The following is a 27,781-nucleotide window of genomic DNA, read 5'->3' as shown; positions in this document are numbered from 1 at the left end:
TCCCCGTGTCGAGGTGAAGGGAGGGGCGCGTTGGGGTTGGTGGAGGAGAGAGGTCACGTGGGCGTCACAAAGACCAGCGCCGCCGCGTGACGCGCGGCGCGGTGGACCAATGGGAAAGGCTGGAACGCCGCACGGGGGGGCGCTCATTCCAATCAACGCGCGGCCTTTGTGACGACGGCGGTTCCTCGATTCACGTGACCGGTTGCTCCTGCACATGCGCCGTTACAGGGGGCCGGTTAAAGGGAGCTGATGTTGTGTTGGTCTGGAGGGTCCCTGTGTCCAGGAAGAGGTGAGTGTGGCTCAGTCAATGAGCATCAGTCAGACCCTGCTGGAGCATGGGGGAGGGAGGTGGGATATTAGGTACAGCATGAGTTAAAGAGTGTGTGGGATGGAGATTTACAGTTTTTTTAGTTAATAAGTCCCTTTCTGGACAATACTGGGGGATGGGTAATATCAGACACAGCAGAGTGAGAATTGAAGAAAAGTGTGTGTGTGTGTGTGTGTGTGTGTGTGTGTGTGTGTGTGTGTGTGTGTGTGTGTGAGAGAGAGAGAGGGAGAGGTGGGGGGGGTGGTGGTGGAGATTTGCAACACTTTTTAAAGTTAAAAATCACACAACTCTAGGTTATAGGAGAAAATGAGGTCTGCAGATGCTGGAGATCAGAGCTGGAAATGTGTTGCTGGAAAAGCTCAGCAGGTCAGGCAGCATCCAAGGAACAGGAGATTCGACGTTTCGGGCATAAGCCCTTCTTCAGGAATGAGGAAAGTGTCCTCATTCTTTCCTCATTCCTGATGAAGGGCTTTTGCCCGAAACGTTGATTTTTTTTTTTGTTCCTGCTCCTCGGATGCTGCCTGACCTGCTGTGCTTTTCCAGCACCACTCTGATCTCCAGCATCTGCTGTCTTTGTCGCCTGGAGGTTTTACTAGCTACCTGATGAAGGTGCAGAGCTCTGAAAGTTCAAACTTCTAAACAAATCTAATGGACTACAACCTGGTGATGTGATTTTTTTTTACCTTTGTACACCCCAGCCCAACACTGGCATCTGCATATTGTAACTTGATTGTTTTAGGGAAGTTCTACAGAAACTAGAATGATCTGTTCTGAATTCCTGTCATGTGCAGGCAGCAATGACTTTTGTAATCCCCTTTTCACAGGATATGAGAAGAGCAGCTTTGCAGGTAGAGCTTCCCAACTGAGTACCATGTGAAGGTCTGACAGAGCCCCTTGATTCGTGGGACAGGAGAGACGTCCCTCTTTCAGTCCAGAAGGGGAAAATTCTTTGAACGTTTTTGTCTGCTTCAGTAGGCTCTTAAAGTATCATCTTTACCTGAACCACACGGGCACGTGCCTGAGCCAGTTTGCCCACTGTGGGGAAAGGAAGTCTCAGGAGGCATTCCGCGCACCATGGAGAAACCGTGGAAGTGTGGGGATTGCGGGAAAGGATTCCGCTCCCCCTCCGTGCTGGAGATCCACCGCCGTGTCCACACCGGGGAGTGGCCCTTCACCTGCTCCGTCTGCGGCAAGGTCTTCTCTGACTCATCCCACCTGCTGTCCCACCAGCGGGTCCACACCGGGGAGCGGCCCTTCACCTGTTCCGTCTGTGGCAAGGGCTTCACCAAGTCGTCCAACCTGTTCTCGCACCAATGGGTCCACACCGAGGAGAGGCCGTTCAGCTGCTCTGTCTGCGGCAAGGGCTTCACCCAGTCGTTCACCCTGCTGACCCACCAGCAGGTCCACACCGGGGAGCGGCCCTTCACCTGCTCGTTGTGCGGCAAGGGCTTCACTCGCTCGTCCACCCTGCTGCGGCACCAGCGGGTCCACACCGGGGAGCGGCCCTTCACCTGCTCCGTCTGCGGCAAGGGCTTCACCCAGTCGTCCAACCTGCTGCGGCACCAGCAGGTCCACACCGGCGAGGGGGCCTTCACCTGCCTGGTCTGCGGCAAGGGCTTCCCCCACTCGTCCGGCCTCCAGATCCACCAGCGGGTCCACACGGGGGAACATCCTTCCGATAGACCAGAAGTGCACATAATACAGAGGAACTTTGATTATCCAGAATTAGATGAACCAGCACGGTGGCTCAGTGGTTAGCGCTGCTACCTCACAGTACCAGGGACCCAGGTTTCATTCCTGCCTCAGGCGACAGACTGTGTGGAGTTTGCACATTCTCCCCGCGTCTGCGTGGGTTTCCTCCTAGTGCTCCGGTTCCGTCCCACAGTCCAAAGATGTGCAGGTCAGGGTGAATTGGCCATGCTAAATTGCCCGTCGTGTTAGGTACATTAGTCAGAGGGAAATGGGTCTGGGTGGGTTACTCTTCGGAGGGTCAGTGTGGACTGGTTGGGCCTGTTTCCACACTGTAAGGGATCTAATCGTCAAGCGACTGAAATACACCCTGCATGTGTCCTTTGGATAATCGAGGTTCCTGTGTATTCCAAAAGTGGCCTAACCAACGTCCTGTCCAGACCCCAACCCCTATACTCAGTGCTCTGACCAATAAAGTGATCTGCAGAATCTGCGGGACTTGCTTAATCCTGGAAGGTAAATCACGTGTTTCTCCTTCTCTTGCAGGTGGATCCAAGATTTCACTCTCTGTCCCATTGAGTCTCCAGTCAGGTCCTTCAGCTCAACTGGTCTCTCTCAGTATTTCTGACCCATGTGAGCCTCTACGCACCTCCCCCTTCACTTGCTCACACTTGATTTCCCTTACAGCAGCATTCCCTTCAGTTCCTTTCTCCCTGACATCTGTATCCAGCTTCTCCTTAAATGCCGTCCACCTCGACCTGCTACTGTGGGGGTCATTCCCGCTGCAGACAGAGGTCTCTCCTTTGTAACCTCTTCAAAAGATTTACCGCTGACTTCCCCCTTCAGTCTTTTCTATTTCTGGGTCTCCCCGCTGTTGCGAAACTTGGAAGGGTTCAGAAAAGATTGACAAGGATGTTGCCAGGGTTGGAGGATCTGAGCTACAGGGAGAGGCTGAACAGGCTGGGGCTGTTTTCCCGGGAGCGTCGGAGGCTGAGGGATGACCTTATAGAGGTTTACAAAATTATGACCGGCATGGATAGGATAAATAGGCAAAGTCTTTTCCCTGGGGTTGGGGAATCCAGAACTAGAGGGCATAGGTTTAGGGTGAGAGGGGAAGATATAAAAGAGACCTACAGGGCAACTTTTTCATGCAGAAGGTGGTGTGTGTATGGAATGAGCTGCCAGAGGAAGTGGTGGAGGCTGGTACAATTGCAACATTTAAGAGGCATTTGGATGGGTATATGAATAGGAAGGGTTTGGAGGGATATGGGCCGGGTGCTGGCAGGTGGGACTAGTTTGGGTTGGGATATTTGGTCGGTATGGACGGGTTAGACCGAAGGGTCTGTTTCCGTGCTGTACATCTCTTGACAAGGCCTTGTCTGAGGGTGAAATGTTGTCATTCCCGTTGATGCGGGTGGTCCCCTGTCTGTTGTCCTTTTTGTTTCCTTTCTCGGAAAGGACGTCGCGGACATGGGCAGCGTTCCCGAGCCCCGCTCCGAAACGGGCTGTTCCGTCCTCTTCCAGGCCCCGGGGTGGGGGGAAGGGGCAGCTTGAGTGCAGTGGGAGAGTGGGCCGTTCACCGGGAGGGTGCCAATGGGACGGGAGAGCGGTACCGGTAATGGGGCGAGGGGGAGATGCCTCAGACCGCCAGAAACACTGGGGCAGCTGCTCGCATGCTCCTTTTGGATCTCACAGCACAGGGAGGCCATTCATCTGATTACCTCCCCGTCTCTGTCTCTCTGGCTCTCTCTGTCTGTGTCTCTGCGTCTGCCTCTGCGTCTGTCTGTCTCTCTGAGGTGACAGCGGATTCCAGCATATTGCTGCTTGCTGGGTAAACCTGTTTTTCCTCTGTTTTCCTCCTCTCTCTCTCTCCTGCTCAAACCCCTGACCTTCAGGCCGCCCCTGACCTTGTCACTATCAGTGAATAGGGAACAGCTTTTCTTCCTCCACCTTATCTGAACCTATCACAATCTTCCCCACTTTCACTAGTTGTATCTGTGTGTGACCCTCTCTTTCTGTGTCTCTTTCTCTCCTAAGCCCCCTCCCTCACCACATCCCATTTACCCACCCCCTCCTGTCATGCTCCCACTTTCAAACAGTCTCGTTGTGTTTTCACTGCCTCTTCCCCATCGTTTCCGTCAAGCACCTCATCTCACGCTTAGAACCCCTGCAGTGTAGGAGTAGGCCCTTCAGCCCATCCAACCCACACCTCACCCAGACCTCTGCCTGTAACCCTGCAATTCCCATTGGTTAACCCACCTAGCCTACACATCCCTGGGCACTATGGGTAATTTAGCATGGCCAATGCCCCCTAACCTGCACATCCCCAAACACTATGTAATTTAGCACGGCCAGTCCACCCAAACCTGCACATCCCTGGATAGTATAGGACAATTTAGCATGGCCAATCCACCCTCACCTACACAACCCTGGACACTATGGGTAATTTAGCCTGACCAATCCACCCAAACCTGCACATCCCTGGATACTATAGGACAATTTAGCCTGGCCAATCCTACACTAAGGGTGGATTGGCCATGCTAAATTACCCATAGTGTCCAGGGATGTGTAGGTTAGGGTAGATTGGCCATGCTAAATTACCCAATCCTACATATCCCTGGGTACTGTTAGGATAAAATAGGTCAAGGGAGGGTGGAGCTATAGCTGCTGTTTGGGGAATCGAAACTGTAGCTGTAGCTGCTGCTTGGGAAATTGAAACTGTTGCTTACGTGGCCAGCTCAGCTGCCAACGCCCAAATGAGCTCAATAACAGGAAACGCCTAGCAAACGCGAAATGTCCTAATAAGGCAATGCTTAGTAGCTCCGCGAAGCTCTGCTTAGCAAAGAGTATATCAGGAGCAGATTTGGGAGGGGAAGGCAGAACGCGCCTTCTCCAGTGAATGCATGGTGATTCACTGTATCAGCTACGATTCTGCAATAAAGCCTGCTTGTGCCAAACAATTGAGCGTCTGTTGTCTCTCCTCCTAAAACGAACATGCAAGGACAAATTCCGTCCTAACAGTACTATGGGTAATTTAGCATAGCCAATTCACCCTCACCTACGCATCTTTGGATTGTGGGAGGAAGCCGGAGCACCCGGAGAAAACCCTCGCAGGCGCAGGCTGGAAATGTGCAAACTCCACACGGACAGTCGCCCCTGAGGCTGGAATTGAACCCGGGTCCCTTGGCGCTGTGACCACTGAGCAACCCCTTATAATCCGCCTGCGTTAAGTTCCACCTGGAGGAATGTTACAGGGGGGAGCGGGGTTTAAGTCTTTTCTGAGCTGAGAGAGGACACAGGAGATGCTCCTCATCGTGCTTTCATGTGTCACGTTGCATAATTCTTAGATTTTACATGTAAATGTCTAGTTGGGGTTAGAATTCTTGTAAATATAGACAAACCGAAACACTTGTTGAGACATTTCACCAAACCCCAAGTCGGCAATTGACATGCCCGCCCCTGAAAAGAGAACCTTTCGTGGGGTCAGAGTTGACATTGAGAATAGCGAAATGAACACTGTCCCCGTCGTGTTTGTATTTTTGCTGACAGAAGGGCAGTTTGCAGTCAGCAGGACCTGTGGTACTAGAGGCTGCGGGCCAGGTCTGCGCTCGGGAGCGTAAATCCCAATGGGAACCAGAGGCGTTGCTAACGTTTAAGGCAGCTGAGCTTAGCAAGAAAAGGCTGAGACCCTGTGCTTGAACTGATCAGCCGAAACTTTGGGCGTAGCCAAGGAGATCTGAAGGCGAAGCTCACGGGAGGGTCTCCTTTCTCAAAAAAAACAGAAAACATGAGGGATACCAGGAAGAATTCCGCTAAATTCCAGAGAGCTGTGGCATGCCGTTGATTTGGTACAATGAGCTTTTAATGTGAACTCTCATGAGGGAGTGCAAACGAACTCGAGTTGAAATGTAGCTCCGTAAAGTGTTGTGTAACAGTCATAGCGTTGACCGTTGTTGAACGTTTTGATGCGGTCCAGTTTTTCTTTTGTTTTTTAAAGATGAGATGATGTTTTGTGGTTTTTGGATGGGTTGGGTACAGAGTGGGAGGTAGGGTGGGCTGGGATCTTCCATGTTGATGGGATTTGACAGTGAATTTTGCTTCGTCAATTATTCAGACTGTGTGCCTGGAGAGAGGGAGGGTCTGACCCTTGGGAAGGGTGCTGGCGGGGTGTGGGCGGGAGGTGAACCTTTGCAATGTCCAATCAGAAGGCTAAGTGTTAAGATAACAAGAGCCGATATTTAGCAGTCGATAAGTGCAACATGTAAGCAGTTTGTTCATATGCAGCTCAAAGGCTGTCCCCAAAGTTAAACTTAGTATGGCGCCTACCCACTCAATCCAGTTACCCACCCCATTTCAGGGTGGATATGTGAACTATCACTAATTTTGGTTCTTCTAACGAATAAAACATTTAAACCTAGCTGTTCAGGAAAGCAAACAAGTTTAAAACTACAGCCATGCTGCAGTTAAACTCAATAGACTTACTCAGAGCAAAATACATGTTCCCTGAACGCAGTTGAAAGTTAACATAGTTGTATTAGATGTCGGAATATCTGTTTAAATGGAGCCGTGAGCTTTCCCAATGTAGACAGGGCTCCTCGAAACGTGGCAGTGTCCCCCCTGCAGCTGCAGAGCGAGACAGGAGAGTTTGTTTTTGTGAATGAGCAGTTGTAGCGCGAGGTGGCTGTTGCTTGGTGACGGTGAGGCTCCCCCGGCCCCGCCCATCCCCCCGTGCAGACGTCACGCGGGGGTGAAGGCGGTTGGGAGGAGAAGTCGCTCGAGCGGGGAAGTGGCGGCCGTTAGGAAAATGGCGCCGTGCGGCCCGGGGCAGACCCCCGTCACTGGTCACCGCCGCCTTCCTGGTGCAGCTGCTGTGTCACGGCCACACCGGCCGGCTGTACAGCAGGCAGGAGCCGGTGACCATTCTGGAGGCGGATGGGGTTAAGGACCTGCTTGGGAACTGGTCGGCCGCCTGGGTGGTGGAGTTCTACTGGTCGTGGGGCGGCCCCTGTGTCAACTATGGGGCCACCTGGAAGGTACTGGGCCCGGGAGGTGAAAGGTGAGGCAGGTTGTGGGGGGGACGGAGGGGAAGGAATGTGGGGCCTGTCCTGTCATAGTCACATTTTACACTCACTTTCCATCTGCTTTTACTGGCGCTTGTGCTGTTTACCCCTCACTGTTTATTAATCCTTGTGCTGTTTACCCCTCACTGTTTTTTGTACAATTGCTGAGGGTAGTGTGTAAATACTAGTGAAGGATACTATGCACCAGCATGTATATGTTCTTAGTCATTGAAGGGGCAGGACCTGTTGAGAATGGTTAGTGAAGTATGTGGTGAACTAAGCCTTGTTAACATGGAGATAGTTTGGGATTTGGAAAAATATACTTTTTTATTATTTAGAGTCATAAAGATGTACAGCACATGAACACACCCATTTGGTCTAACCTGTCCATGCCAACCAGATATCCTAAATTAATCTAGTCTCATTTGTCAGCACTTGGTTCATATCCCTCTCAACCCTTCCTATTCATATACCCATCCAGATGCCTTTTAAATGCTGTAATTATACGGCCTCCACTACTTCCTCTTGCAGCTCATTCCATACGTTCACCATCCTCTGCATGGAAAGGTTGCCCCTTAGGTACCTTTAATATCTTTCTGCTCTCACCCTAAACCTATGCCCTCTAGTTGTGAACCTCACCCCTACTCTGGGGAAAAGACATCAAAAAAAAAGTTGAGCAGCCAGACAAAAGCTAGAAAATGTTGAGCCACATGGGGGAAAAAGAACTGTGGCTCTACCCTTTATTTCTCCTCTTGGCATTTGAACATTTAACATCTGTCAATAACACCAGCATCACCACAGAGCACATTGTGCCTGCTCCTCGGTGTGAACAACAGCGCACCTGCTCACTGGTGTCACCAACACATTGTCCATGCTCCTCGCTGTTGGCAGAAAAGGAGGCATCGCTTATCTCTGTTCCTAAATTTCTTCCCTTTATTCTTAAAGCTATGTCCTCTGGTCCTAGTCTCTCCCAGCAATGGAAGCATCTTCCCAATGTCATTGCACTGTGGGGATGAAGCCCTAACCTGTCCAGTAATTTCTGGTGGGTGAGACTAGGCCTCAAGGTAAGAGGGAGTAGCTTTCAGACAGAGATGAGGAGGAACTGGTTTTCCCAGAGGGTCGTGAATCTATGGAGTAGTCTAGATTAAGTGGTGCTGGAAAAGCACAGCAGGTCAGGCAGCATCCTGAGAGCAGGAAAATTGACGTTTTGGGCAAAAGCCCTTCATCAAAATCTCGGGAATCCTTTGGCCAAGGAAGCAATAGAGGCAGCTTCATTAAGTATATTCAAGACACAGTTGGGTGGGATTTGGCCTGGTTGGGGAATTAAGGGGTTCCTTGTGACAGTGCAGGGAGGAGAAGATGAAACGATGGATAGATCAGCCGTGATCTTAATGAATAATGGAGCAGGCTCACTTGTAGCAACTGGAGTGAACCCAGGGAGGGAGCAGACTTTGCGACCTCAGGTATGTGTCTTGGTTACCTGGGTGAGGAGAGACATAAGGACAGGCTGGGACTGTTTTCCGTAGCTTGCCAGAGTCTGAGGAGTGACCTTATACACTTTTATATCATCATGAGGGGCATGGATAGGCTAAATAGACGTGGTATTTTCCTTTGGATGGGGTAGTCCAGAACTAGAGGGTAATAAGTTTAGGATCGAGCGTGTGGTGCTGCAGCAAGTCAGGCAGCATCTGAGGAGCAGGAAAATTGACGTTCAGGGAGACTCCCTTCAGGGAAGTTTTTTGAGTTTGTGTATAAGACTGTGCGATGTGAGTGTGTATTTGCATGTGTGCCTGCTTGATAAAGTATGATTGTGATGGAGTATGAGTCTGCGAGAGGGTGAGAGTTTTGATGGGGTGGTGTGTGTGTGTGTCTGAGAGAGAGCATGTGTGTATGAGAGAGGTATGGATATCAGTGAGGGGTTGCATTTTGCTAAAATAAAGGAGGGCAAGACTTGAACAGGTAATGGTAGGGCCCTGGGTCATGTTGTAGAACAGAGACATGGAGGTGTTCAGGTTCATTGTTCTTGGAAGTTACATCACTGGTAGACGGGAGTGAAGAAGGTGTTCAGCACACTTGCCTTCATTGTTCGCATGCTGAGTACAGGAGTTGGGACATCATGTTGGAGATGCACACAGAAAGTACGTTACTCAGAGGGTGATAGGTGCCTGGAACGCATTGCCAGCAGAGGTAGGGATGGTAGATTCATTCAAGGTGCATCCGAGCAGTAGGACAGTCGAAGTTTCGGGCACAAGCCCTTCATCAGGAATGATGTGTGAATGTTCAGAGGGGCATCAGCGTCCTTCTGTGCCAGTTGTCAGACAGGTGCAGCAGGCAATGAGCAAGGCAAGTGGTGTGTTAGCAAGAGGAATTGAGTTCAGAGATGGGGATGTCATGCTGCAGTTAGGGGGTCATTTGAATAAATTCAAGGTTGAGTGAATCTGATTTTTGAACAAGAAAGAAGTGGATGTTTATGGAGGAAGACAAGAAAATGATTTTAAGCCCAGTTTAGAACAGTTCCAGAGTCAGACAACACAGAAACAGACCCTTCAGTCCAACTAAACCGTGCTGACTGGGTTCACAAACTAAACTAGTCCCACCTGTGTGTATTTGGCCCATATCCCTCTGAACCTTTCCTATTCACGTACTTATCCAAATGTCTTTTAAACCTTGTTACTGTACCTACATCCACCACCGTGTCTGGACATTGATTCCACACACAAACTACTCTCAAAAAAGAGGCACTACTCCAGTCTTTTGAAAATCTTTCTTCACTCACCTTCCTCATTTGCTCCCTAATCTTGAAACCCCCATCCTAGGGAAAGGACACCTGCGGTTCACCTCATCTACCCTCCTCATGATTTTATGAACCTCTTTTAAGGTCACCTCTCAACCTCATGTGTTCCAGTGAAAAAAGTCCCTGCCTATTCACCCAGCTGTAGGTATATTCATATCCAGTTATGAATTGTTCAATGCTGGTGCTGACTCGAAAGACCGAATGGTCTAGTCTTGCTCCCAACTCTCTTGCTCTGTGTCCAGGACAGCAAGAGGCCCTAAGTCAGAGGAGCAGAAATTAGGCCATTCAGTCCATCAGGTCTAATCACCCCATTCAATCGTGGCTGCTAGGTTTCTCAACCCCATTCTCCCCGTAACCCTCGATCCCCTTGATACTCAAGAACCTATCTGTCTCAGTTTTAAATATCCCCAGTGACCTGGCCTCCACAGCCTTCTATGGAAATAGATTCCACAGATTCACCGCTCTCTGGCTTTCTAAAAGGACTTCCCTTTACTCTAAGGCTGTGCCTCTGGTCTGAGTCTGTCCTACCAATGGAAACCTCTTCACAACGTCCACTCTGTCTGGGCTGTTCAGGATTATGTATGTTTCATTTAGAGCCCCCCTCCTGAGTGTGGGCCTATTAATCAGCATGAACCAGACCCTTCAGGATGAGGTAGAGCAGGGATTAGGTTCAGTAAACTGAGACTGGAGGGAGAGTGTGTGGGATGGAGATTTTCAGCTTCTAGAGAATGAGAGAGAAAAGTGAGTTTGCTATAAATTAGAATTGATCGGGTGGGCCAAAGTGTGGTAGATGGAATTAAATTTTGAGAAATGAGAGTTGTTGCATTTTGGTCAAGCAATCCAGGCAGGACTGACACAGTTAAGGGGAGTGTTGCAGAACAAAGAGACCTTGGAGTGCAGGTTCCATAGTTCTTTGAAAGTGGAGTCTCAGGTAGACAGGATAGTGAATGAGGCATTTGGGAGGATGGCCTTTATTGGTCAGAGCATCAAGTAGATGAGTTGGGAGGTCATGTTGTGGCTGTCCAGGATGTTGGTTAAGCCAATTTTGGAATACTGTGTTCAGTTCTGGTCTCCCTGCTGTAGGAAAGATGTTATGAAACTTTGAAAGGGGTCAGAAAATATTTGAGCTATAGGGAGAGGCTGAATAGGCCAGGGATATTTTCCATGGAGCATCAGAGGTTGAGGGGTAAACTTATAGACCTTTGTAATGGGCATGGATGGGGGGGGGGGGGGAAACCTAAGGTCTTTTCCCCAGAGTAGGGGAGTCCAAGAAAACTAGAAGGCATATGTTTGAGGTGAGAGCAGAATGATTTAACTGGGGTCTGAGGGGCAACCTTTTCACACAGAGGGTGGTGCACGTATGGCACGAACTGCCAAAGGAAGTGGTGGAGACTGGCACAATTACAACATTTAAAAGGCATGTGGATGTCGGTCTGTTCTCAGCTCTGCTGGACTTCTGTTGAAGCTTTGACCCCACCCCCAGGAATAGGGCTCTCCCAAGGATTGGTACGGTGTCCTACTTGAGGAATTCTTTCTGTCTTACATCGAACTGTCAGTATGCAGCTCTGATTTACAACAATATTTACGTCAACAGGACTAAAGCATCTGTTATCAAATTGGCATCGAGCTATACAGCACGGACGTTGACTTTTTCTCTCTCTCATGCACAGACGCACATAACAAATCCGTGAGGGTGAATTTGTATTTGCAGATTGATGTTTGCAGATACATTCTATTTTGCTCAAAAAATACACAATCTGTAAGTAGTCAATCCATGTAATATTTTGTAAATTCCACTTTGGAAATAGAACCAGTCTGACTCAAGACTGAGACACAGACAGACTCTGACCTCACACCTTTAATGCGTTGTGTGAACTGAGATGTCACATTTTGCGATAAAACCTCGAGTTATCTTGATAAGGTGCCTTGCAGGAAGGTCTGGGATTTACATGTGAATGATAGCTGCAACCCAGTCTAAAAGATGAAAGACTTGACAATCCAGGCTTGTTCAATATATTATCTTGGTGGCAGGACACTATAATGTTTTTCTATAAGTTGTGTCTTATGATCTTATTCTCCACAACTGCCTGATGAAAGATCAGCGCTCTGAAAACGAGTGCTTCCGAATAAACCTGTTGAACACTCACCTGGTGTTGTGATTTTTAACTTTTGTCCAGGTTAGGATGAATTGACCGTGCCCAGAGATGTGCAGGTTAGGTGCATTAATCAGGGGGTAAATGTAGAGCAATCAGGGTAGGGGAATAGGTGTGGGTCTGTTACCCTTCAGAGGGTCGGTGTGGATTTGTGGGGCTGAGTGGCCTGCTTTCACACTCTGGGGATTCTCTGAAGGGAAGGGATTGGCACAAACTCATTTTTTTTTGGGCTTCCCAAAATCAGACCTCCTCACCTCTCAGCAGTATCCCAATGTTGTGAAAGATATTAACTTTCAGGTGGAGTTATCCAAAATTCAGAGAGATGTCAGTCTTGACGTTTTTGCTTTCCTGCCCCCGGAAGATCCTGAATCAGCACCTTCAGGGGAATTAGTTAGATCAGAGTGAGAACAGAGGGGGAGAGAGAGTGGGATGGTACTTTCAATTTTGTGGAATAACAAAAGAAAAGTATATTTCGCAGAAAGTGGAATTGCTTGTTCAGAATTTCTACTCTGCACTGACAGTGATGACTTTTGTAATCTCTTTTTACATTTCAGGGTCTGAAGATGGAAGGTTCAAAATCAACAGATGAAGGCCTTATGCCCAAAACGTTGACACTCCTGCTCCTCGGATGCTGCCTGACCTGCTGTGCTTTTCCAGTGCCGCACTTTCTGACTCTGACTGACTCTCCAGCGTCTGCAGTCCTTACTTTGACGTCCATGTCTAACAGTCATTCAATCCATCGGGACTGCAACAGTTTGCAACTATGATTCTGTGAGAAGGAGCAAAGCTTTTTGGTTCCTGTTTGGGTACGTTTTCAGCATCAGTGGGACTGGATGAGAGACCCTACCGTTACAGTGCACTGAGTGAGGAGCGTGTAACAGCTATATGGTTTGGAAAGAGGAATTCACGGTGGAGAGCTCCACATGCGTTTGTGTGCAGCTGAAGCTTTGGCCATGGAGAAACCCGAGGAATCCCGCCCCGTGGAGAAACCATGGAAGTGTGGCGATTGTGGGAAAGGCTTGTTTCCCGTCTGCCCTGGAGACTCATTGGCGCAGTCACACTGTGGTGATGCCGTTCCACTGCCCTGATTGCGGGAAGGGCTTCAGCGATTCCTCCAACCTCCAGACCCACCAGTGGATCCACATGGGGGAGAGGCCCTTAAGCTGCCCCGAGTGCGGGAAGGCCTTTACCCAGGCTGCCTCCTTGCTGACCTACCAGCGGGATCACGTGGCATTGCAGGAGGATTGAAAGAAAGACGGCCGAGTGCCTTTACCAACTGGACTATCAACCCAGTTCCAGTGGCTCCCGAGTTCGATTCCCACCACGACAGATGGCGGAATTGGAATTTGGTCAGAAATTTGGAGTTCAGAATCTAACGGTGAAACTATTGTCGGTGGGGTGGGGGTGGAAGAAAACCCCCATCTGATTCACTCAGTTCTTTTTTTAGGGAAGACTTGAGCAGTTATCAGAGCAGTCGTCCCAGCTGCATCCTTTACCCAGTCTGGCCTACACGTGACTCCAGACCCACAATAGTCTGGTTGACTCTACGCTGCTCATCCAACTTACTTGGATACAGGTTGAAAATACTGAGTGAGGCAATACTTCCTCCAGGTTAAGGCGATATCAAGGATCTAATTACAAAGGGACAACTCAGTGGTGACCAATAATAAAGAAAGTGAGGGGTTGCACTTTGACCTTGAGCTGTTTTTAAAAAGTTGCTACTTTTTCTACGCCTTTCTGCTGGGAGATTCTGAAGCTGTAACAAAGTTGGGTCACAATAAAGATTACCTGAACTTCACACTGAGCTCAGACTCTCAATGAGAGCTTTAAACTGCAACAGGTTTTTGGTTTAAAACTGCTGATTTCTTACAGGAGAAAGTGAGAACTGCAGATGCTGGAGATCAGGGTCAAGATTAGAGTGGTGCTGGCAAAGTACTGCAGGTCAGGCAGCGTCCGAGGAGCAGGAAAATCGACGTTTTGGGTTTGCTCCAGACTGCAACCTCCTTACTCTGTCAACCATCTGTGAGTAGGGTACTCTCTTCACAACTCCTTTTCCATTTATTTCATTGTGGGCTTCGATTTATGACTTGCAGCAACTGAAAGGAAAGAGAATGAACCCATGGAATGGACAGAATCGGGAAAAGTTTGTTTATAACAGAGTGTTTCATGTATTGAGTGAATGTAAAGAGGAAGTGGTGGATACATGTTCAGATGCAACATTTAAAAGACATGTGGATAAGTACATGGATAGGGAAGGTGTGGAGGTATATGGGCCAAACACTGGCAAGTGGCACTAGTTTAGTTTGAGAACATAGTCAGCATGGAATGAAGGGTCCGTTTCTCTGCTGTCTGACCGTAACTGTTCTGTCGTGGTCTTAAAACCATTTTCTTGCCTTCCACTTTAAATGTGGTTACTGTACCTGCATCCAACACATAAACCACAAAAAAACCCTCATGCACACAACATAAAAATCCACACTTTATTGTTCAAAAATCAGATGAACTCAGCCTTGAATAAATTCAATGACTCCCTAACTGCAGGAAGACATCCCCACTTCTAATCTCAGTTCAGCCTGCTAATATACCACTTGCCTTGCTGCACCTGTCTGACAACTGGCATTGACTGATGTAGAAGGATGCCTCTAATCTAAGCACTGATCACAGGGTGGTCTGGTTTCAGGACCTGATTTCTCTATCCTCTGTTGATCTCCCTGTTCCCACAGACTAAGATGTCGGTCTGTTCTCAGCTCTGCTGGATTTCTGCTAAAGCTTTGACCCCGCCTTTTATAACTTCTGGAACGATAAAAATCAATCAAGACCCAAGCCACAATCTCCCAGCCTGTCAACTATCCTAATACAAGGTGTAGTCATAGCAGGGAATCAAACAAGAAAAATGAAACAAAATCATAAATAGGTGCACATGCTTAATGTTTGTTCATGAGGAAGTCAACCAGAAATAGGGGTGTCCCAGGAATCTTACAGTGCCCTACTTGGGGAATTCTGTCACCCTTACACCTATTAGGATCCAGCAATGAATTACAACAACATTTACACCAACAGAAATAAAGCATCGGTTATCAAATAGAGATATACAGCACGGAAATAGACTATTTCTCTATCTCATTCACACACGAGATAGATCATCCATGGGGGTGAGTTTGTGTTTGCAGCATGATGTTTGCAAATGCATTCTACTTCGCAAGGTTTGCAGCTCAGGTTGAGGATTAGGGTGTAGGCTTGCTCGCTGAGCTGTAGGTTTGATATCCAGATGTTTCATTACCTGGCTCGGGAACATCATCAGTGGCGACCTCCAAGTGAAGCGAAGCTGTTGTCTCCTGCTTTCGATTTATATGTTTGTCCTGGATGGGGTTCCTGGGGTTTGTGGTGATGTCATTTCCTGTTCACTTTCTGAGGGGTTGATAGATGGTATCTAGATCTATGTGTTTGTTTATGGTGTTGTGGTTGGAGTGCCAGGCCTCTAGGAATTCTCTGGCATGTCTTTGCTTAGCCTGTCCCAGGGTAGATGTTGTCCCAGTCGAAGTGGTGGTTTTTTTCATCTGTATGTAGGGCTACAAGGGATAGAGGGTCGTGTCTTTTTGTGGCTAGCTGGTGTTCGTGTATCCTGGTGGCTAACTTTCTTCCTGTTTGTCCTACGTACTGTTTGTGGCAGTCCTTGCAAACCCCTGGAACCCCATTCAGGACAAACATAAATAGAAAGCAGGTGACAACAGCTTCGCTTCACTTGGAAGTCGCCACTGATGATGTTACCTGGCCAGGTAATGAAATGTCTCGATATCAAACCTACAGCTCAGCGAGCAAACCTGCACCCTAAACATTCTACTTTTGCTGAAAGACTGCACAATCTGCAGCAGTCAATACGTGTAATATATTGTAAATTCCATTTGGAAAATAGATAATGGGCCCCCTACTTTTTGGGTGTGAGCATAAGTGGTATAGTTAGTAAGTTTGCTGATGTCACCAAAATTGGAGATGTAGTGGACAGCAAAGGAGGTTACCTCAGATTACAATGGGATCTTGATCAAATGGGCTGAGAAGTGGCAAATGGAGTTTAACTTAGATAAATGTGAGGTGCTGCGTTTTGGGAAAGCAAATCTTAGCAGGACTTATACATTTAATGGTAAGGTCTTAGGGAGTGTTGCTGAACAAAGAGACCTTGGATTGCAAGATCATAGCTCCTTGAAAGTGGAGTCGCAGGTAGATAGGATAGTGAAGATGGTGTTTTGTATGCTTTCCTTTATTCGTCAGAATATTGAGTACAGGAGTTGGGAAGTCATGTTACTGCTGTACAGTTGGAATATTGCGTGTAATTCTGGTTTCCTTCCTATGAGAAAGATATGAAACTTAAGGGTTTAGAAAAGATTTACAAGGATGTTGCCAAGACTGGAGGATTTGAGCTATAGGGAGAGACAACAGGCTGGGACTGTTTTCCCTGGAGCGTCTTAGGCCTAGTGGTGACCTTATAGAAGTTTATAAAATCATGAGGGGCATGGATAGAATAGATAGACAAAGTCTTTTCCCTGGGATGGGAGAGTCCAGAACTAGAGGTCATAGGTTTAGGGTGAGAGGGGAAAGATATGAAAGAGACCTAAGGGGCAACCTTTTCATTTAGAGGGTGGTACGTATATGGAATGAGCTGCCAGAGGAAGTGGTGGAGGCTGGTACAATTGCAACAATTAAAAGGCAAATGGGGGGATATGGGCCCCATGCAGGTGGGACTAGATTGGGTTGGGATATCTGGTTGGCATATACGAGTTGTCCAGGTTCAGGTGGATTGTCAGTACTGAAATACCCATAGTGCCCAAGGATGTGCAGGTTAGGTGCATTAGTCAGGGGTAAATGTTGAGCAATAGGGGTAGGGGAATTGCATGGTGGGTTACCCTTTGGAGGATCGGTGTGTAGTCTTTGGGTCGAGTGGCCTGCTTCCACGCTGTGGGGAGCCTCTGAAGGGGAAGGGATTTTTGTAAACTGTGCAAGGCAACGTAGGCGTCGTGCCCTGCCCCTTGCTCCTCCCTCTGTTGTTGAGCTGTCTAAAAAACAGCTACTCTTTCTCTGCCCTTTTGCTGGGGGCATCTGAAGCTGTAACAATGTTGGGCCACAAAAAGGTAACCAGAACGTACTGCTGGGCTTAGGCTCTCATTGAAAGCTCCAAGCGGTTTTTGTTTTAAAGCTGCTCATTTCTTGCAGCCTCCTGCACTAAGTTTCCAAAGTCGTGTATCAGATGGAGCAGTGAATGAGTAGCTGGTTTCATTAGAAATTATAAACTTTTCAGGAGTGCAGGCACTGCATCGTTTCATCGGCAGTTTACTGGCAGCACTGGGAGGTATGGGCTGTGTTCATTAGAAAGAAGGTGGAGGTGTTGCTGTTGGACTAGGTGGGACATGGTTTAAAAATCACAACACCGGGTTATAGTCCAACAGTTTTATTTGGGAGCACTAGATTTTGGAGTGCTGCTCCTTCATCGGGTAGCTGTGGAGCAGGATCATAAGATGCAGAGTTAAGAGCAAAAGGTCACAGTGTCATGCAACTGATATGATATATTGACAAATGTAGATTGATGATAAGTCTTTCATCTTTTAGAATGGGTTGCAGGTTTTAGTTCATTAATGTGTACATCGCAGTACTACTATTAAGTCATGCTCAAGGTAACTTAAGGTTTTTTTAAAAACAGATGACAGCTCAGCTCAGACAATGCATGAAAGGTGTGTCAGTATCCCAATCTTAAATCGGACTCGTTCTATTTCCAAGCTAGGAATTTATAAGACATTACATGGATTGAATACCTGCATGTTGTGTGCTTTTTGTGCGACATTGAATATATCTGCAAATATAATTCTGCAAATGCATCCTATGGTTGTGTGTGTGCACGTAAGGGTATGTGTGCACATGCTTTGTAAAGTGAGTGTGATGGAAGAGAGGCCTGAGAGACTGTGTGTATGTCTGAGAGAGAACGTGAGTATGAGAGAGGTATAGATAAAAGTGAGGGATTGCATTTTCCTAAAATAAGGAAGGGCAGGGCTTGTACAGAGGGATATGGTGGGGGAGGGGGGTTCAGGTACATACTTCATTGAAAGTTGCATCACTGGTTGGAAGGGTGCTTTAGAAGGCATTCAGCACACTTACCTTAATTGTTCACACCATTGAATAAAGGAGTTGGGACATCATGTTGAAGTTGTACAGGATGTTGGTGAAGTCACTTGTAGAGTACTGAGAGCGCTTCTGGTGGCCCTGTAATAGGAAGAATTCTACTAGAGAGGGTTCAGTAAAGGTTTACCAGGATGTTGTCAGGACTGGAGGGTTTGAGTTATAAGGAGAAGCTGAGGCTGTCTTCACTGGAGCACAGGAGGTTGAGGGGTGACCTCATTGATATAATCATGAGGGTTCTAAGTAACATGAACATCAAATAGCGAGGAGCCTGCATGGTTATGTCAAGTGGGTGGTGGGGGGAGAGAAATTGTGTCATTTGGACACTTTAAATCCATCAGAAACAGCATCTCCATGGACCATACTGTGCATGTCAGGTAAGGTGCCAGAAGATTGGAGATTGGCTAACGTGGTGCCACTGTTTAAGAAGGGTGGTACGGACAAGTCAGGGAACTATAGGCCAGTGTGCCTGACATCAGTGGTGGGCACATTGTTGGAGAGAATCCTGAGGGACAGAATGTACATGTATTTGAAAAAGCAAGGACTGATTAGGGATAGCCAACATGGCTTTGTGCTGGGAGATCATGTCTCTCAAACTTGATTGAGTTTTTTATGGAAGTAACGAAGAGGATTGAGGAAGGTAGAGCAATAATGTGATCTATATAGACTTCAATAAGGCGTTCGACAAGGTTCCCCATGGGAGACTGATAAGCAAGGTTAGATCTCAAAGAATACAGAGAGAACTAGCCATTTGGATACAGAACTGACTGAAAAGTAGAAGACAGGGTGGTGTGGAGGGTTATTTTTCAGACTGGAGGCCTGTGACCACTGGAGTGCCACAAGGATCGGTGTTGGGTCCTCTACTTTGTCATTTACATAAATGATTTGGATGCGAGCATAAGAGGTACAGTTAGTAAGTTTGCAGATGACACCAAAATTGGAGGTGTAGTGGACAGCGAAGGGGGTTACCTCAGATTATAACAGGACCGTGACCAGATAGGCCAATGGGCTGAGAAGTGGCAAACGGAGTTTAATTCAGATAAATGCGAGGTGCTGCATTTTGGGAAAGCAAATCTTAGTAGGACTTATACACTTCATGGTAACATCCTTGGGAGCGTTGCTGAACAAAGAGACCTTGGAGTACAGGTTCATACCTCCTCGAAAGTGGAGTCATAGGTAGATAAGATAGTGAAGGTGGTGTTTGGTATGCTTTCTTTTACTGGTCAGAATATTCAGTATAGGCATTGGGAGGTCATGTGGTGGCGGTACAGGACATTGGTTAGGCCACCGTTGGAATATTGCGTGCAATTCTGCTCTCCTTTCTATTGGAAACTTAGGAAACTTGAAAGGGTTCAGAAAAGATTTACAAAGATGTTGCCAGAGTTGGAGGATTTGCAGTAGAGGGAGAGGCTGAACAGGCTGGGGCTGTTTTCTCTGGAGTGTCAGAGGCCGAGGGGTGATCTTATAGAGGTTTACAATATTGAGGGGCATGGACAAGATAAATAGACACAGATTTTTCACTTGGGGCGGGGAGTCCAGAACTAGAGGGCATAGGTTTAGAGTGAGGGGGGAAAGATATAAAAGAGACCTATGGGGCAATTTTTTCACACAGAGGGTGGTAAGTGTATGGAATGAGCTGCCAGGGGAAGTGGTGGAGGCTGGTGCAAATGCAACATTTAAGGAGGCATTTGGATGGGTATATGAATAGGAAGGGTATGGAGGGATGTGGGCCAGGTGTTGAGGGGCGGAACTAGATTGGGTTGGGATATCTGGTCAGCATGGACGGGTTGGCCTGAAGGGTCTGTTTCCATGCTGTACATTTCTATTGCTCTGTGCTGGTTCAGCAAAAGCCGCGCATGCTCTTCGCTGTATGCAAATCCTTCTTCAAATAGACCAATGAGAAGCCAGACAAGGAGCCTGGTCCTCCTGCCAATCAGAGCTCCCCAATTGTCTGAATGCGGAAGATGGACCATCAGGTTCTGAAGCTGCTGCTCCTCTCCAAATGAAGATCGAGCTTCACTTCAGACTGCAACTTCCTTCCTCTATCCACCATCTGTGAGTACGGCACTCTCTTCCATTTCATTTTTTTCATTCTGGGGTTAAATTGAACAACTGAAAAGAAAGCGAGTGAATCCGGGGAGGGGACAGAGTCGGGAAACGTTGGTCCAGGTCTGTGTCTCAATTGGCAAACACATGGCAAATGCAGTCCCACAGTGTGAAGTGATAGCTTCTAATGAAAAAAAAACTGCCAAAAGGAGGTACGTTGTTTAAATGGTGATATATTGGGATGTGAAGAAAGTGAGGACTGCAGATGCTGGAGATGTGTCGAAAAGTGTGGCACTGGAAAAGTACAAGAGGTCAGACAGCATCCGAGGAGCAGGAGAATCGACGTTTCAGGCACGAGCCCTTCCTCAGGAATGATGTGTGGATGTAAAAAGTGGCCTCAGCATCCATCCACACCAGTCACTGCCAGTTGTCAGACGGGTGCAGCAAGTAATCAGCAAGGCAAGAGGTATATTAGCAAGAGGAATTGATTTCAGAAGTAGGGATGTCTTCCTGCAGTTAGGGGGTCATTGAATGTACTCAAGGCTGAGTTCATCTGATTTTAGAACAACAATGAAGTGGATGTTGATGGGGGAAGGCAAGTAAAGTGATTTTAAGACTAGTACAGAACAATTAGTCATACAGCACAGAAACAGACCCTTCAGCCCAACTAAATTGGACTCCTCGGATGCTGCCTGAACTGCTGTGCTCTTCCAGCACCACTAATCCAAAATCTGGTTTCCAGCATCTGCAGTCATTGTTTTTACCTTCAGCCCAACTAGTCCATGCTGACTATATTCACAAACTAAACTCGTCCCACCTGCCAGTGTTTGGCCCATATTCCTCCGAACCTTTCCTATTCATGTACTTATCCAAATGTCTTTTAAACATTGTTACTCAACTTGCATCCAACATTTCCTCTGGACGTTCATTCCACACACAAACCACTTTTTAAAAAAAAGTGCTCGTCATATGTTTTTTAAACCTTTCTCCTCTCACCTTAATTTGCTCCCAAATCTTGAAACGACACATGCCGTTCACCTTATCTTTGCCCCTCATGGTTTTGTCAACCTCTATAAAGAGAACAAAGAACCTTACAGCACAGGAACAGGCCCTTCAGCCCTCCAAGACTCTGCTGATCGAGATACTCGATCTAAACTTGTCACCTATTTTCTAAGGATCTGTATCCCTTTGCTCCTTGCCCATTCATGTATCTGTCTACATACATCTTAAATGATGCTCTCGATCCCGCCTCCGCTGGCGATGCATTCGAGGCACCGACCACCCTCTGCGTAAAGAACTTTCTATGTATATCTCCCTCAAACCTTTCCCCTCTCACTTTGAACTTGTGAGCCTGAGTAATTAAGTCTCCCTCTCTGGGAAAATAATTCTTCTTGTCTACACCTCTCACGGTTTTTAGGCCTGTCAGGATTCCCCCCCCACACCTCCTTATTTCCAATGAAAATAATCCTAATCTACTCAACCTCTCCTCATAGCTAGCACTCTCGATAACAGGTAACATCCTGGCGAACCTCCTCTGCACTCTCTCCAAAGTATCCACATCCTTTTGGAAATCTGGGGACTGGAATTGTACGCAGTATTCCAAATGTGGCCAAACCAAAATCTTTTATATCTTTAACATGACCTGCCAGCTCTTTTACTCAATCTGTCCGATGATGGAACCCATGTTGTATGCTGCCTTGACCACTCTGACATGTATTGCCACCTGATTAGATTAGATTAGATTAGATTAGATTACTTACAGTGTGGAAACAGGCCCTTCGGCCCAACAAGTGCACACCGACCCGTCGAAGCGCAACCCACCCATACCCCTACATTTACCCCTTACCTAACACTACGGGCAATTTAGCATGGCCAATTCACCTGACCTGCACATCTTTGGACTGTGGGAGGAAACCGGAGCACCCGGAGGAAACCCACGCAGACACTGGGAGAACGTGCAAACTCCACACAGTCTGTCGCCCGAGTCGGGAATTGAACTCAGGTCTCAGGCGCTGTGAGGCAACAGTGCTAACCACTGTGCCACAGTGCCGCCCACCTTCAGAGAACAATAGACATGAACACCCAGATCTCCTACATCAATTTCCCCCAGGACCTTTCCATTTACTGTATAGCTTGCTCTTGAATTGCATCTTCCAAAATGCATCACCTCCCATTTGTCTGGATTGAACTCCATCTGCCATTTCTCTTCACAACTCTCCAATCTATATATTCTGCTGTATCGTCTGACAGTCCCCTTAACTCTGATATTCCATCAATCTAAATGTCATCTACAAACTCGCTAATGAGGCACCCGACACCTTCACCTTTCAATCTCTTGTGCTCCAGTGAAAAAAGGTCCCAGCCTACTCTTCAATAGGTGTGAATTCTGTCTGGGTCCCAACGTCGAGTCAGCCTGACATTTTTGAGAGAAAAGCTCTGCATTTAAAATTCCATTCTTGAGAAAATTACTTGAAACAGGTTCTGGGATTAACATACCAAAGAACAGAACCCCATTCTAAAAGATGAACGATTTAATCTAAATTGTTGAATGTATCACATCTCCATGACACTGGATTCCTTTGGCTGTAAATCGTCTAATCATCGTATTCTCCACAACCACCTGAAGCAGCAGCAGCGCTGTTGGTTAGCACTGCTGCCTTACAGCGCCAGAGATCTGGGTTCAATTCCCACCTCAGAGTTTGCACATTCTCCCTGTGTCTGCGTGGGTTTCCTCCTACAGTCCAAAGATGCGCAGGTTAGGTGAATTGGCCATGCTAAATTGCCCGTATTGTGAGGTGAAGGGGTAAATGTAGGGGAATGGGTCTGGGTGGGTTGCTCTTCCAAGGGTTGGTTTGGGCTGAAGGGCCTGTTTCCTCACTAAGTAATAAAATCTAAAGTAAATCTGATCACTCTGAAAGCTCGGGCTTCCAAACAAACCACGTTATGGCAGCAGCGGGAGGTGTGGACTAGACTCACTAAAAACAGTTAAGCAGTTAGATAGCACACATTCGAGTGGGAAGGGTGAATAACGTGCTCTCACAACTCCTATAGTCAATGCCATGAGCAATGAAGGAAAGCAAACCTAACGCTGCCTTCACTACTCTGTCCACCTGAGACTCCAGCATTCCAAGGTCTCTTTATTCTGCAACACTCCCCTTAACTGTGTCAGTCCTGCCTGGATTGCTTGACCAAAATGCAAACCTCTGATTTCTCTAAATTAAACTCAAATGACTCTCCTTGGCTCATCAGCTGATCCCATAAATTCTAATTTATAGTGAACTCTTTCTCTCATTCCCTGGAAGCTGAAAATCTCCATCCCACACTCGCTCCGTTTTCACTTTGCTTATCGCGCAAGAATGTAAATGAGAAACTTATCAGCCATGATTGAATAGAATGAGCAGACGTGGTGGCCTAATTTCTGCTCCTATGTCTTGTGGTCTCTTGCTGTCCTGGACACCGAGAGAGAATTGGGACCAGCATTGAACCAATCATGACTGGATATGGATCTACCTTCATCTAGGTGGATGGGCTGGGACTTTTTCACTGGAGCATTGGAGGTGGAGATGTGACCTTATCAAGGTTTATAAAATCATGAGGGGAGAGATGAGGTGAACGACAGGTGTCCTTCTAGGGTTGGGGTTTCAGATTAGGGAGCAAATTTTGACAGTGACAGGAGAAAGAGATTTTAAAAAGACGTGGAGTGCACAATTCTTTTATACAGAGTGGTTCACGTGAGGACTAAATGTCCAGAGGCAGTGGTGGATGCATGTACAGTAACGACGTTAAAAAGACATTTGGATAAGTTCATGAATAGGAAAGGTTTGGAGGGATACGGGCCAAAACACTGGCAGGTGGGACTGGTTTAGTTTGAGAACATAGTCAGCATTGACTAGTTGGACTGAAGAATCTGTTTCTGTGCTGTCTGACTCTGGAACTGTCTTAAAACTGGATACTGGTCTTAAAACCATTTTCTTGCCTTCCCCCACAAGCATCCACATTAAAATCATGTGAACTCAGAATATATTCAAGGCTATGACCCCCTAACTGCAGGACGACATTCCCACTTCTGAACTTAATTCCTCTTGCTAATACACCACTTGCCTTGCTCATTGCCTGCTGCACCTGTCTGACAACTGGCACAGAAGGACGCTGATGCCCCTCTGAACATCCATGCATCATTCCTGATGAAGAGCTTGTGCCCCAAACTACGACTGTCCTACTGCTCGACCCACTGTGCTTTGCCAGTTATGGTCTTCTCTACGTCAGGAAGACCGAGCGTAAACTTGGAATGGCTTGCCAAGCATCACAGCCGGGTCCGCAGAGGCTTTGCGGACTTCCAAGTCTCCACCCATTTTAATGCCCCTTCCCACTCCCCTTCTGACAAATTGGAGGAACAAAACCTCATCTTGTCTGAGCAGTCAGCAGCCTGGAGGACTCAACACTGAATTCTCCATTTTCAAATAATCTCCCATCCCATCCCCCAACTCACTTCCCAGCCCCTTCCACTCTTCCCTGCCAACGAGATTCCTTCCTCCCATTCACCATCCAGATTATGGGGATAAGGCAGGAACAGGATACTGATTTGAGGATGATCAGCCATGATCATTGTGAATGGTGGTGCTGGCTCGAAGGGCAGAAGAGCCAACTCCTGCACCTATTGTACCTTCTACCTGTCTCCACCTATCCTCACTTCATCACCCTGCCCCCAGCACACCCTTGATCCACAGCTCTCCATATACCCACCCCCAATCCTGAACAAAGATTACACAGATACCTCGACTTCTCCACCTCCTGATACTGCCTGGCTTGCTGCGTTCTTCCAGCCTCCTGCCTGTCTATTTTGCCAATTGAGAGAAAGACCTAGACTAATTTTTCCAGAGTCTGTCCCCTCGCTGGATTCACTCGCATTCCTTTCAGTTGCTACAAGTCAACAATTGAACCCCAGAATGAAACGTTAATGGAAAAGGGGGTGAGAAAAGAGAATGCTGTACTCACAGATGATGGACAGAGGAAGGAAGTTGCAGTCTGAGTGAAGCTCAATCTTCATTGAGAGAGGGGAGAGGCAGGAACTTCAGAACCTCATGGCCCAACTTCCGCGTTCACCAATAGGGGAGCTCCGAATGGCAGGAGGACAAGTCTCCTTCCGGTCCTCCAGTGATCCTTTTTGTCCATCAAAAGTAGGTTTTGCCCCTTTTCTGCTGACAGCGAGGAACACGCCCAATGTTTTGGTGACACTGGCAAACATGTGCCCTGCTTGTTGACACCAAGGAGTGTACACAATATGCGCTGTAGCAATGCTAGTGTTTTTGACAGATTTTAAGTTTCCAAATGCCTATCGGAGATCAAAAAGGGCAGAGCAATATTTTTCCCCCCATGTGGCTCGATATTTGACTGAGCTGCCAGCTAAATGCAAAAGCAATGTTTTTAAATCATTTCCTCAGTGTTGGGGTGACCTTCACAACTAGAGGACATAGTTGGTACCAAAAGGTACCTGAAGGGCAATGTTTCCATGCAGAGGGTGGTGTGTGTATGGAATGAGCTGCCAGAGAAAGTGGTGGAGGCTGGTATAATTACAGCCTTTAAAAGGTATCTGGATGGGTATATGAATAGGAATGGTTTAGAGGGATATAGTGCTGCCAAAGGGGACTAGATTAATGTAGGATATCTGGTTGGCGTGGACAGGTTGGACTCAATGGGTCTGTTTCTGTGCTGCACATCTCTATGACTCTAAATAATAAAAAGTCTACTTTTCCAACGAACAAACTATATCGATGTTAACAAGGCTTAGTGCACAACCTGCTTTACTAATTATTCTCAACAAGTCCTGCCCCTTCAATGACTGAGGAACATAAAATGCTGGTGCATAATCTCCTTCACTAGTGTTTACACGTTACTATAAACAGTTGCACAGGTAAAAGCAAGAATAAAAGGCACAAGGATTAAAAAAATTGGTCTCATTGTTAGATTCCGAACTCCACATTTCTGACCGAATACCAATTCTGCCATCTGTCGTGGCGGGATTCAAACCCGGGAGTCCCTGGAACCGGGTTGATAGTCCAATCGATAATGGGACTCGGCCGTCACTCCTTCAATCCCCCTGCGACGGCACGTGAACTCGCAGGTGCTTCCGCAGGTTGCAGGAGTAGGTGAAGCCCTTCCCCCACTGAGAGCAGATGAATGGCCTCTCCCCGGTGTGGATCCGCTGGTGCCTTAGCAGGATGGTGGATGTGCTAAAGCCCTTCCCGCACTCGGGGCAGCTGAAGGGCCTCTCCCCTGTGTGGACACGCCGGTGGATCAGCAGGTGGGAGGAATACCTGAAGCCCTTCCCGCACTGAGAGCAGGTGAACGGCCTCTCCCCGGTGTGGACCCGCTGGTGGGTCAGCAGATTGGAGGCCTGGGTAAAAGCCTTCCCGCACTCTGGGCAGCTGAAGGGCCTCTCACCCGTGTGGACACGCTGGTGGGTCAGCAGGGTGGAGGCCTGGGTAAAGGCCTTCCCGCACTCTGGGCAGCTGAAAGGCCTCTCCCCCGTGTGGATCCTCTGGTGCCTCATCAGGGAGAAGACGTGGGTAAAGGCCTTCCTGCACTGAGAGCAGCTGAAGGGCCTCTCCCCAATGTGGACACGCTGGTGGGTCTGGAGGGTGGAGGAGCAGGAGAAGCCCTTCCCACACTCTGGGCAGCTGAAGGGCCTCTCCCCCATGTGGACACGTTGGTGGTTCCGCAGGGTGGAGGAGTAGGTGAAGCCCTTCCCGCACTGAGAGCAGGTGAACGGCCTCTCCCCGGTGTGGACACGCTGGTGGTTTCGCAGGGTGGAGGAGCAAGTGAAGCCCTTCCCACACTCGGTGCAGCTGAAGGGCCTCTCCCTTGTGTGCACATGCTGGTGGCTTCGCAGGCGGGAGGAGCAGGTGAAGCCCTTCCCGCACTGAGAGCAGGTGAATGGCCTTTCCCCGGTGTGGACCCACTGGTGGGCCAGCAGGTTGGAGGAAGTGCTGAAGGCCTTCGTGCAGTCGGGGCAGCTGAAGGGCCTCTCCCCCGTGTGGACCCGTTGGTGGCTCTGCAGGGTGGAGGAGCAGGTGAAGCCCTTCCCGCACTGAGAGCAGGTGAACGGCCTCTCCCCAGTGTGGACATGCTGGTGGGTCAGCAGGTTGGAGGAAGTACTGAAGCCCTTCCCGCACTGAGAGCAGGTGAAGGGCCTTTCCCCTGTGTGGACCCGCTGGTGGGTCTGCAGATGGGAAGATGTGCTGAAGGCCTTCCCGCAGTCGGTGCAGGGGAATGGCCTCTCCCCGGTGTGACTACGCCGATGAGTCTCCAGGGCAGACGAGACACGGAAGCCTTTCCCACAGTCACCACCCTTCCACGGTTCCTCCACAGGGCGGGCTTCTTCAGGTTTCTCCATGGCCACAGCTTCAGCTGCTCACAGACACGTGTAGAGCCCCTCCCTACCGTGAAATCCCCTTCTCAGGCCGTATAACTGTTTCAGGCTCCACACACAGTGGGGTCTCTCGTCCAGTCCCACTGATGCTGAAAACGTCCTCAAACAGGAACCAAACTG

General features: G+C 48.1%; 1 protein-coding gene and 1 pseudogene across 3 annotated transcripts; one reads left to right on the top strand and one right to left on the bottom strand.

Annotated features, from left to right (window-relative positions):
• LOC132807206 (zinc finger protein 850-like) overlaps positions 1-27,625 on the bottom strand; it is a 34,453-nt pseudogene extending 6,828 nt beyond the window's left edge.
• LOC132807205 (zinc finger protein 324A-like) lies at positions 255-13,793 on the top strand. 3 transcript variants are annotated; one of them, XM_060821513.1, is made up of 2 exons: positions 255-289; positions 12,579-13,793. In XM_060821513.1, exon 2 carries the CDS (start codon positions 12,910-12,912, stop codon positions 13,270-13,272), a length of 363 nt encoding a protein of 120 aa, XP_060677496.1. In that variant the 5' UTR covers positions 255-289; positions 12,579-12,909; the 3' UTR covers positions 13,273-13,793. The 3 variants fall into 3 exon arrangements, with proteins under 3 accessions (XP_060677496.1, XP_060677494.1, XP_060677495.1); XM_060821511.1 differs by lacking the exon at positions 255-289 and adding an exon at positions 6,743-7,073; XM_060821512.1 differs by lacking the exon at positions 255-289 and adding an exon at positions 11,566-11,630.
• Positions 27,626-27,781: the final 156 nt, after the last annotated feature.

Source organism: Hemiscyllium ocellatum (assembly GCF_020745735.1).
Source record: "Hemiscyllium ocellatum isolate sHemOce1 chromosome 27 unlocalized genomic scaffold, sHemOce1.pat.X.cur. SUPER_27_unloc_10, whole genome shotgun sequence".
In the NCBI taxonomy this organism is placed as follows: Eukaryota; Metazoa; Chordata; class Chondrichthyes; order Orectolobiformes; family Hemiscylliidae; genus Hemiscyllium; species Hemiscyllium ocellatum.
This window is presented reverse-complemented; position numbering and strand designations above follow the sequence as displayed.

Excerpts from the sequence above, each read along its gene's own strand:
- LOC132807205 (XM_060821513.1), top strand. The coding sequence starts at position 12,910 with ATGGTTTGGAAAGAGGAATTCACGGTGGAGAGCTCCACATGCGTTTGT.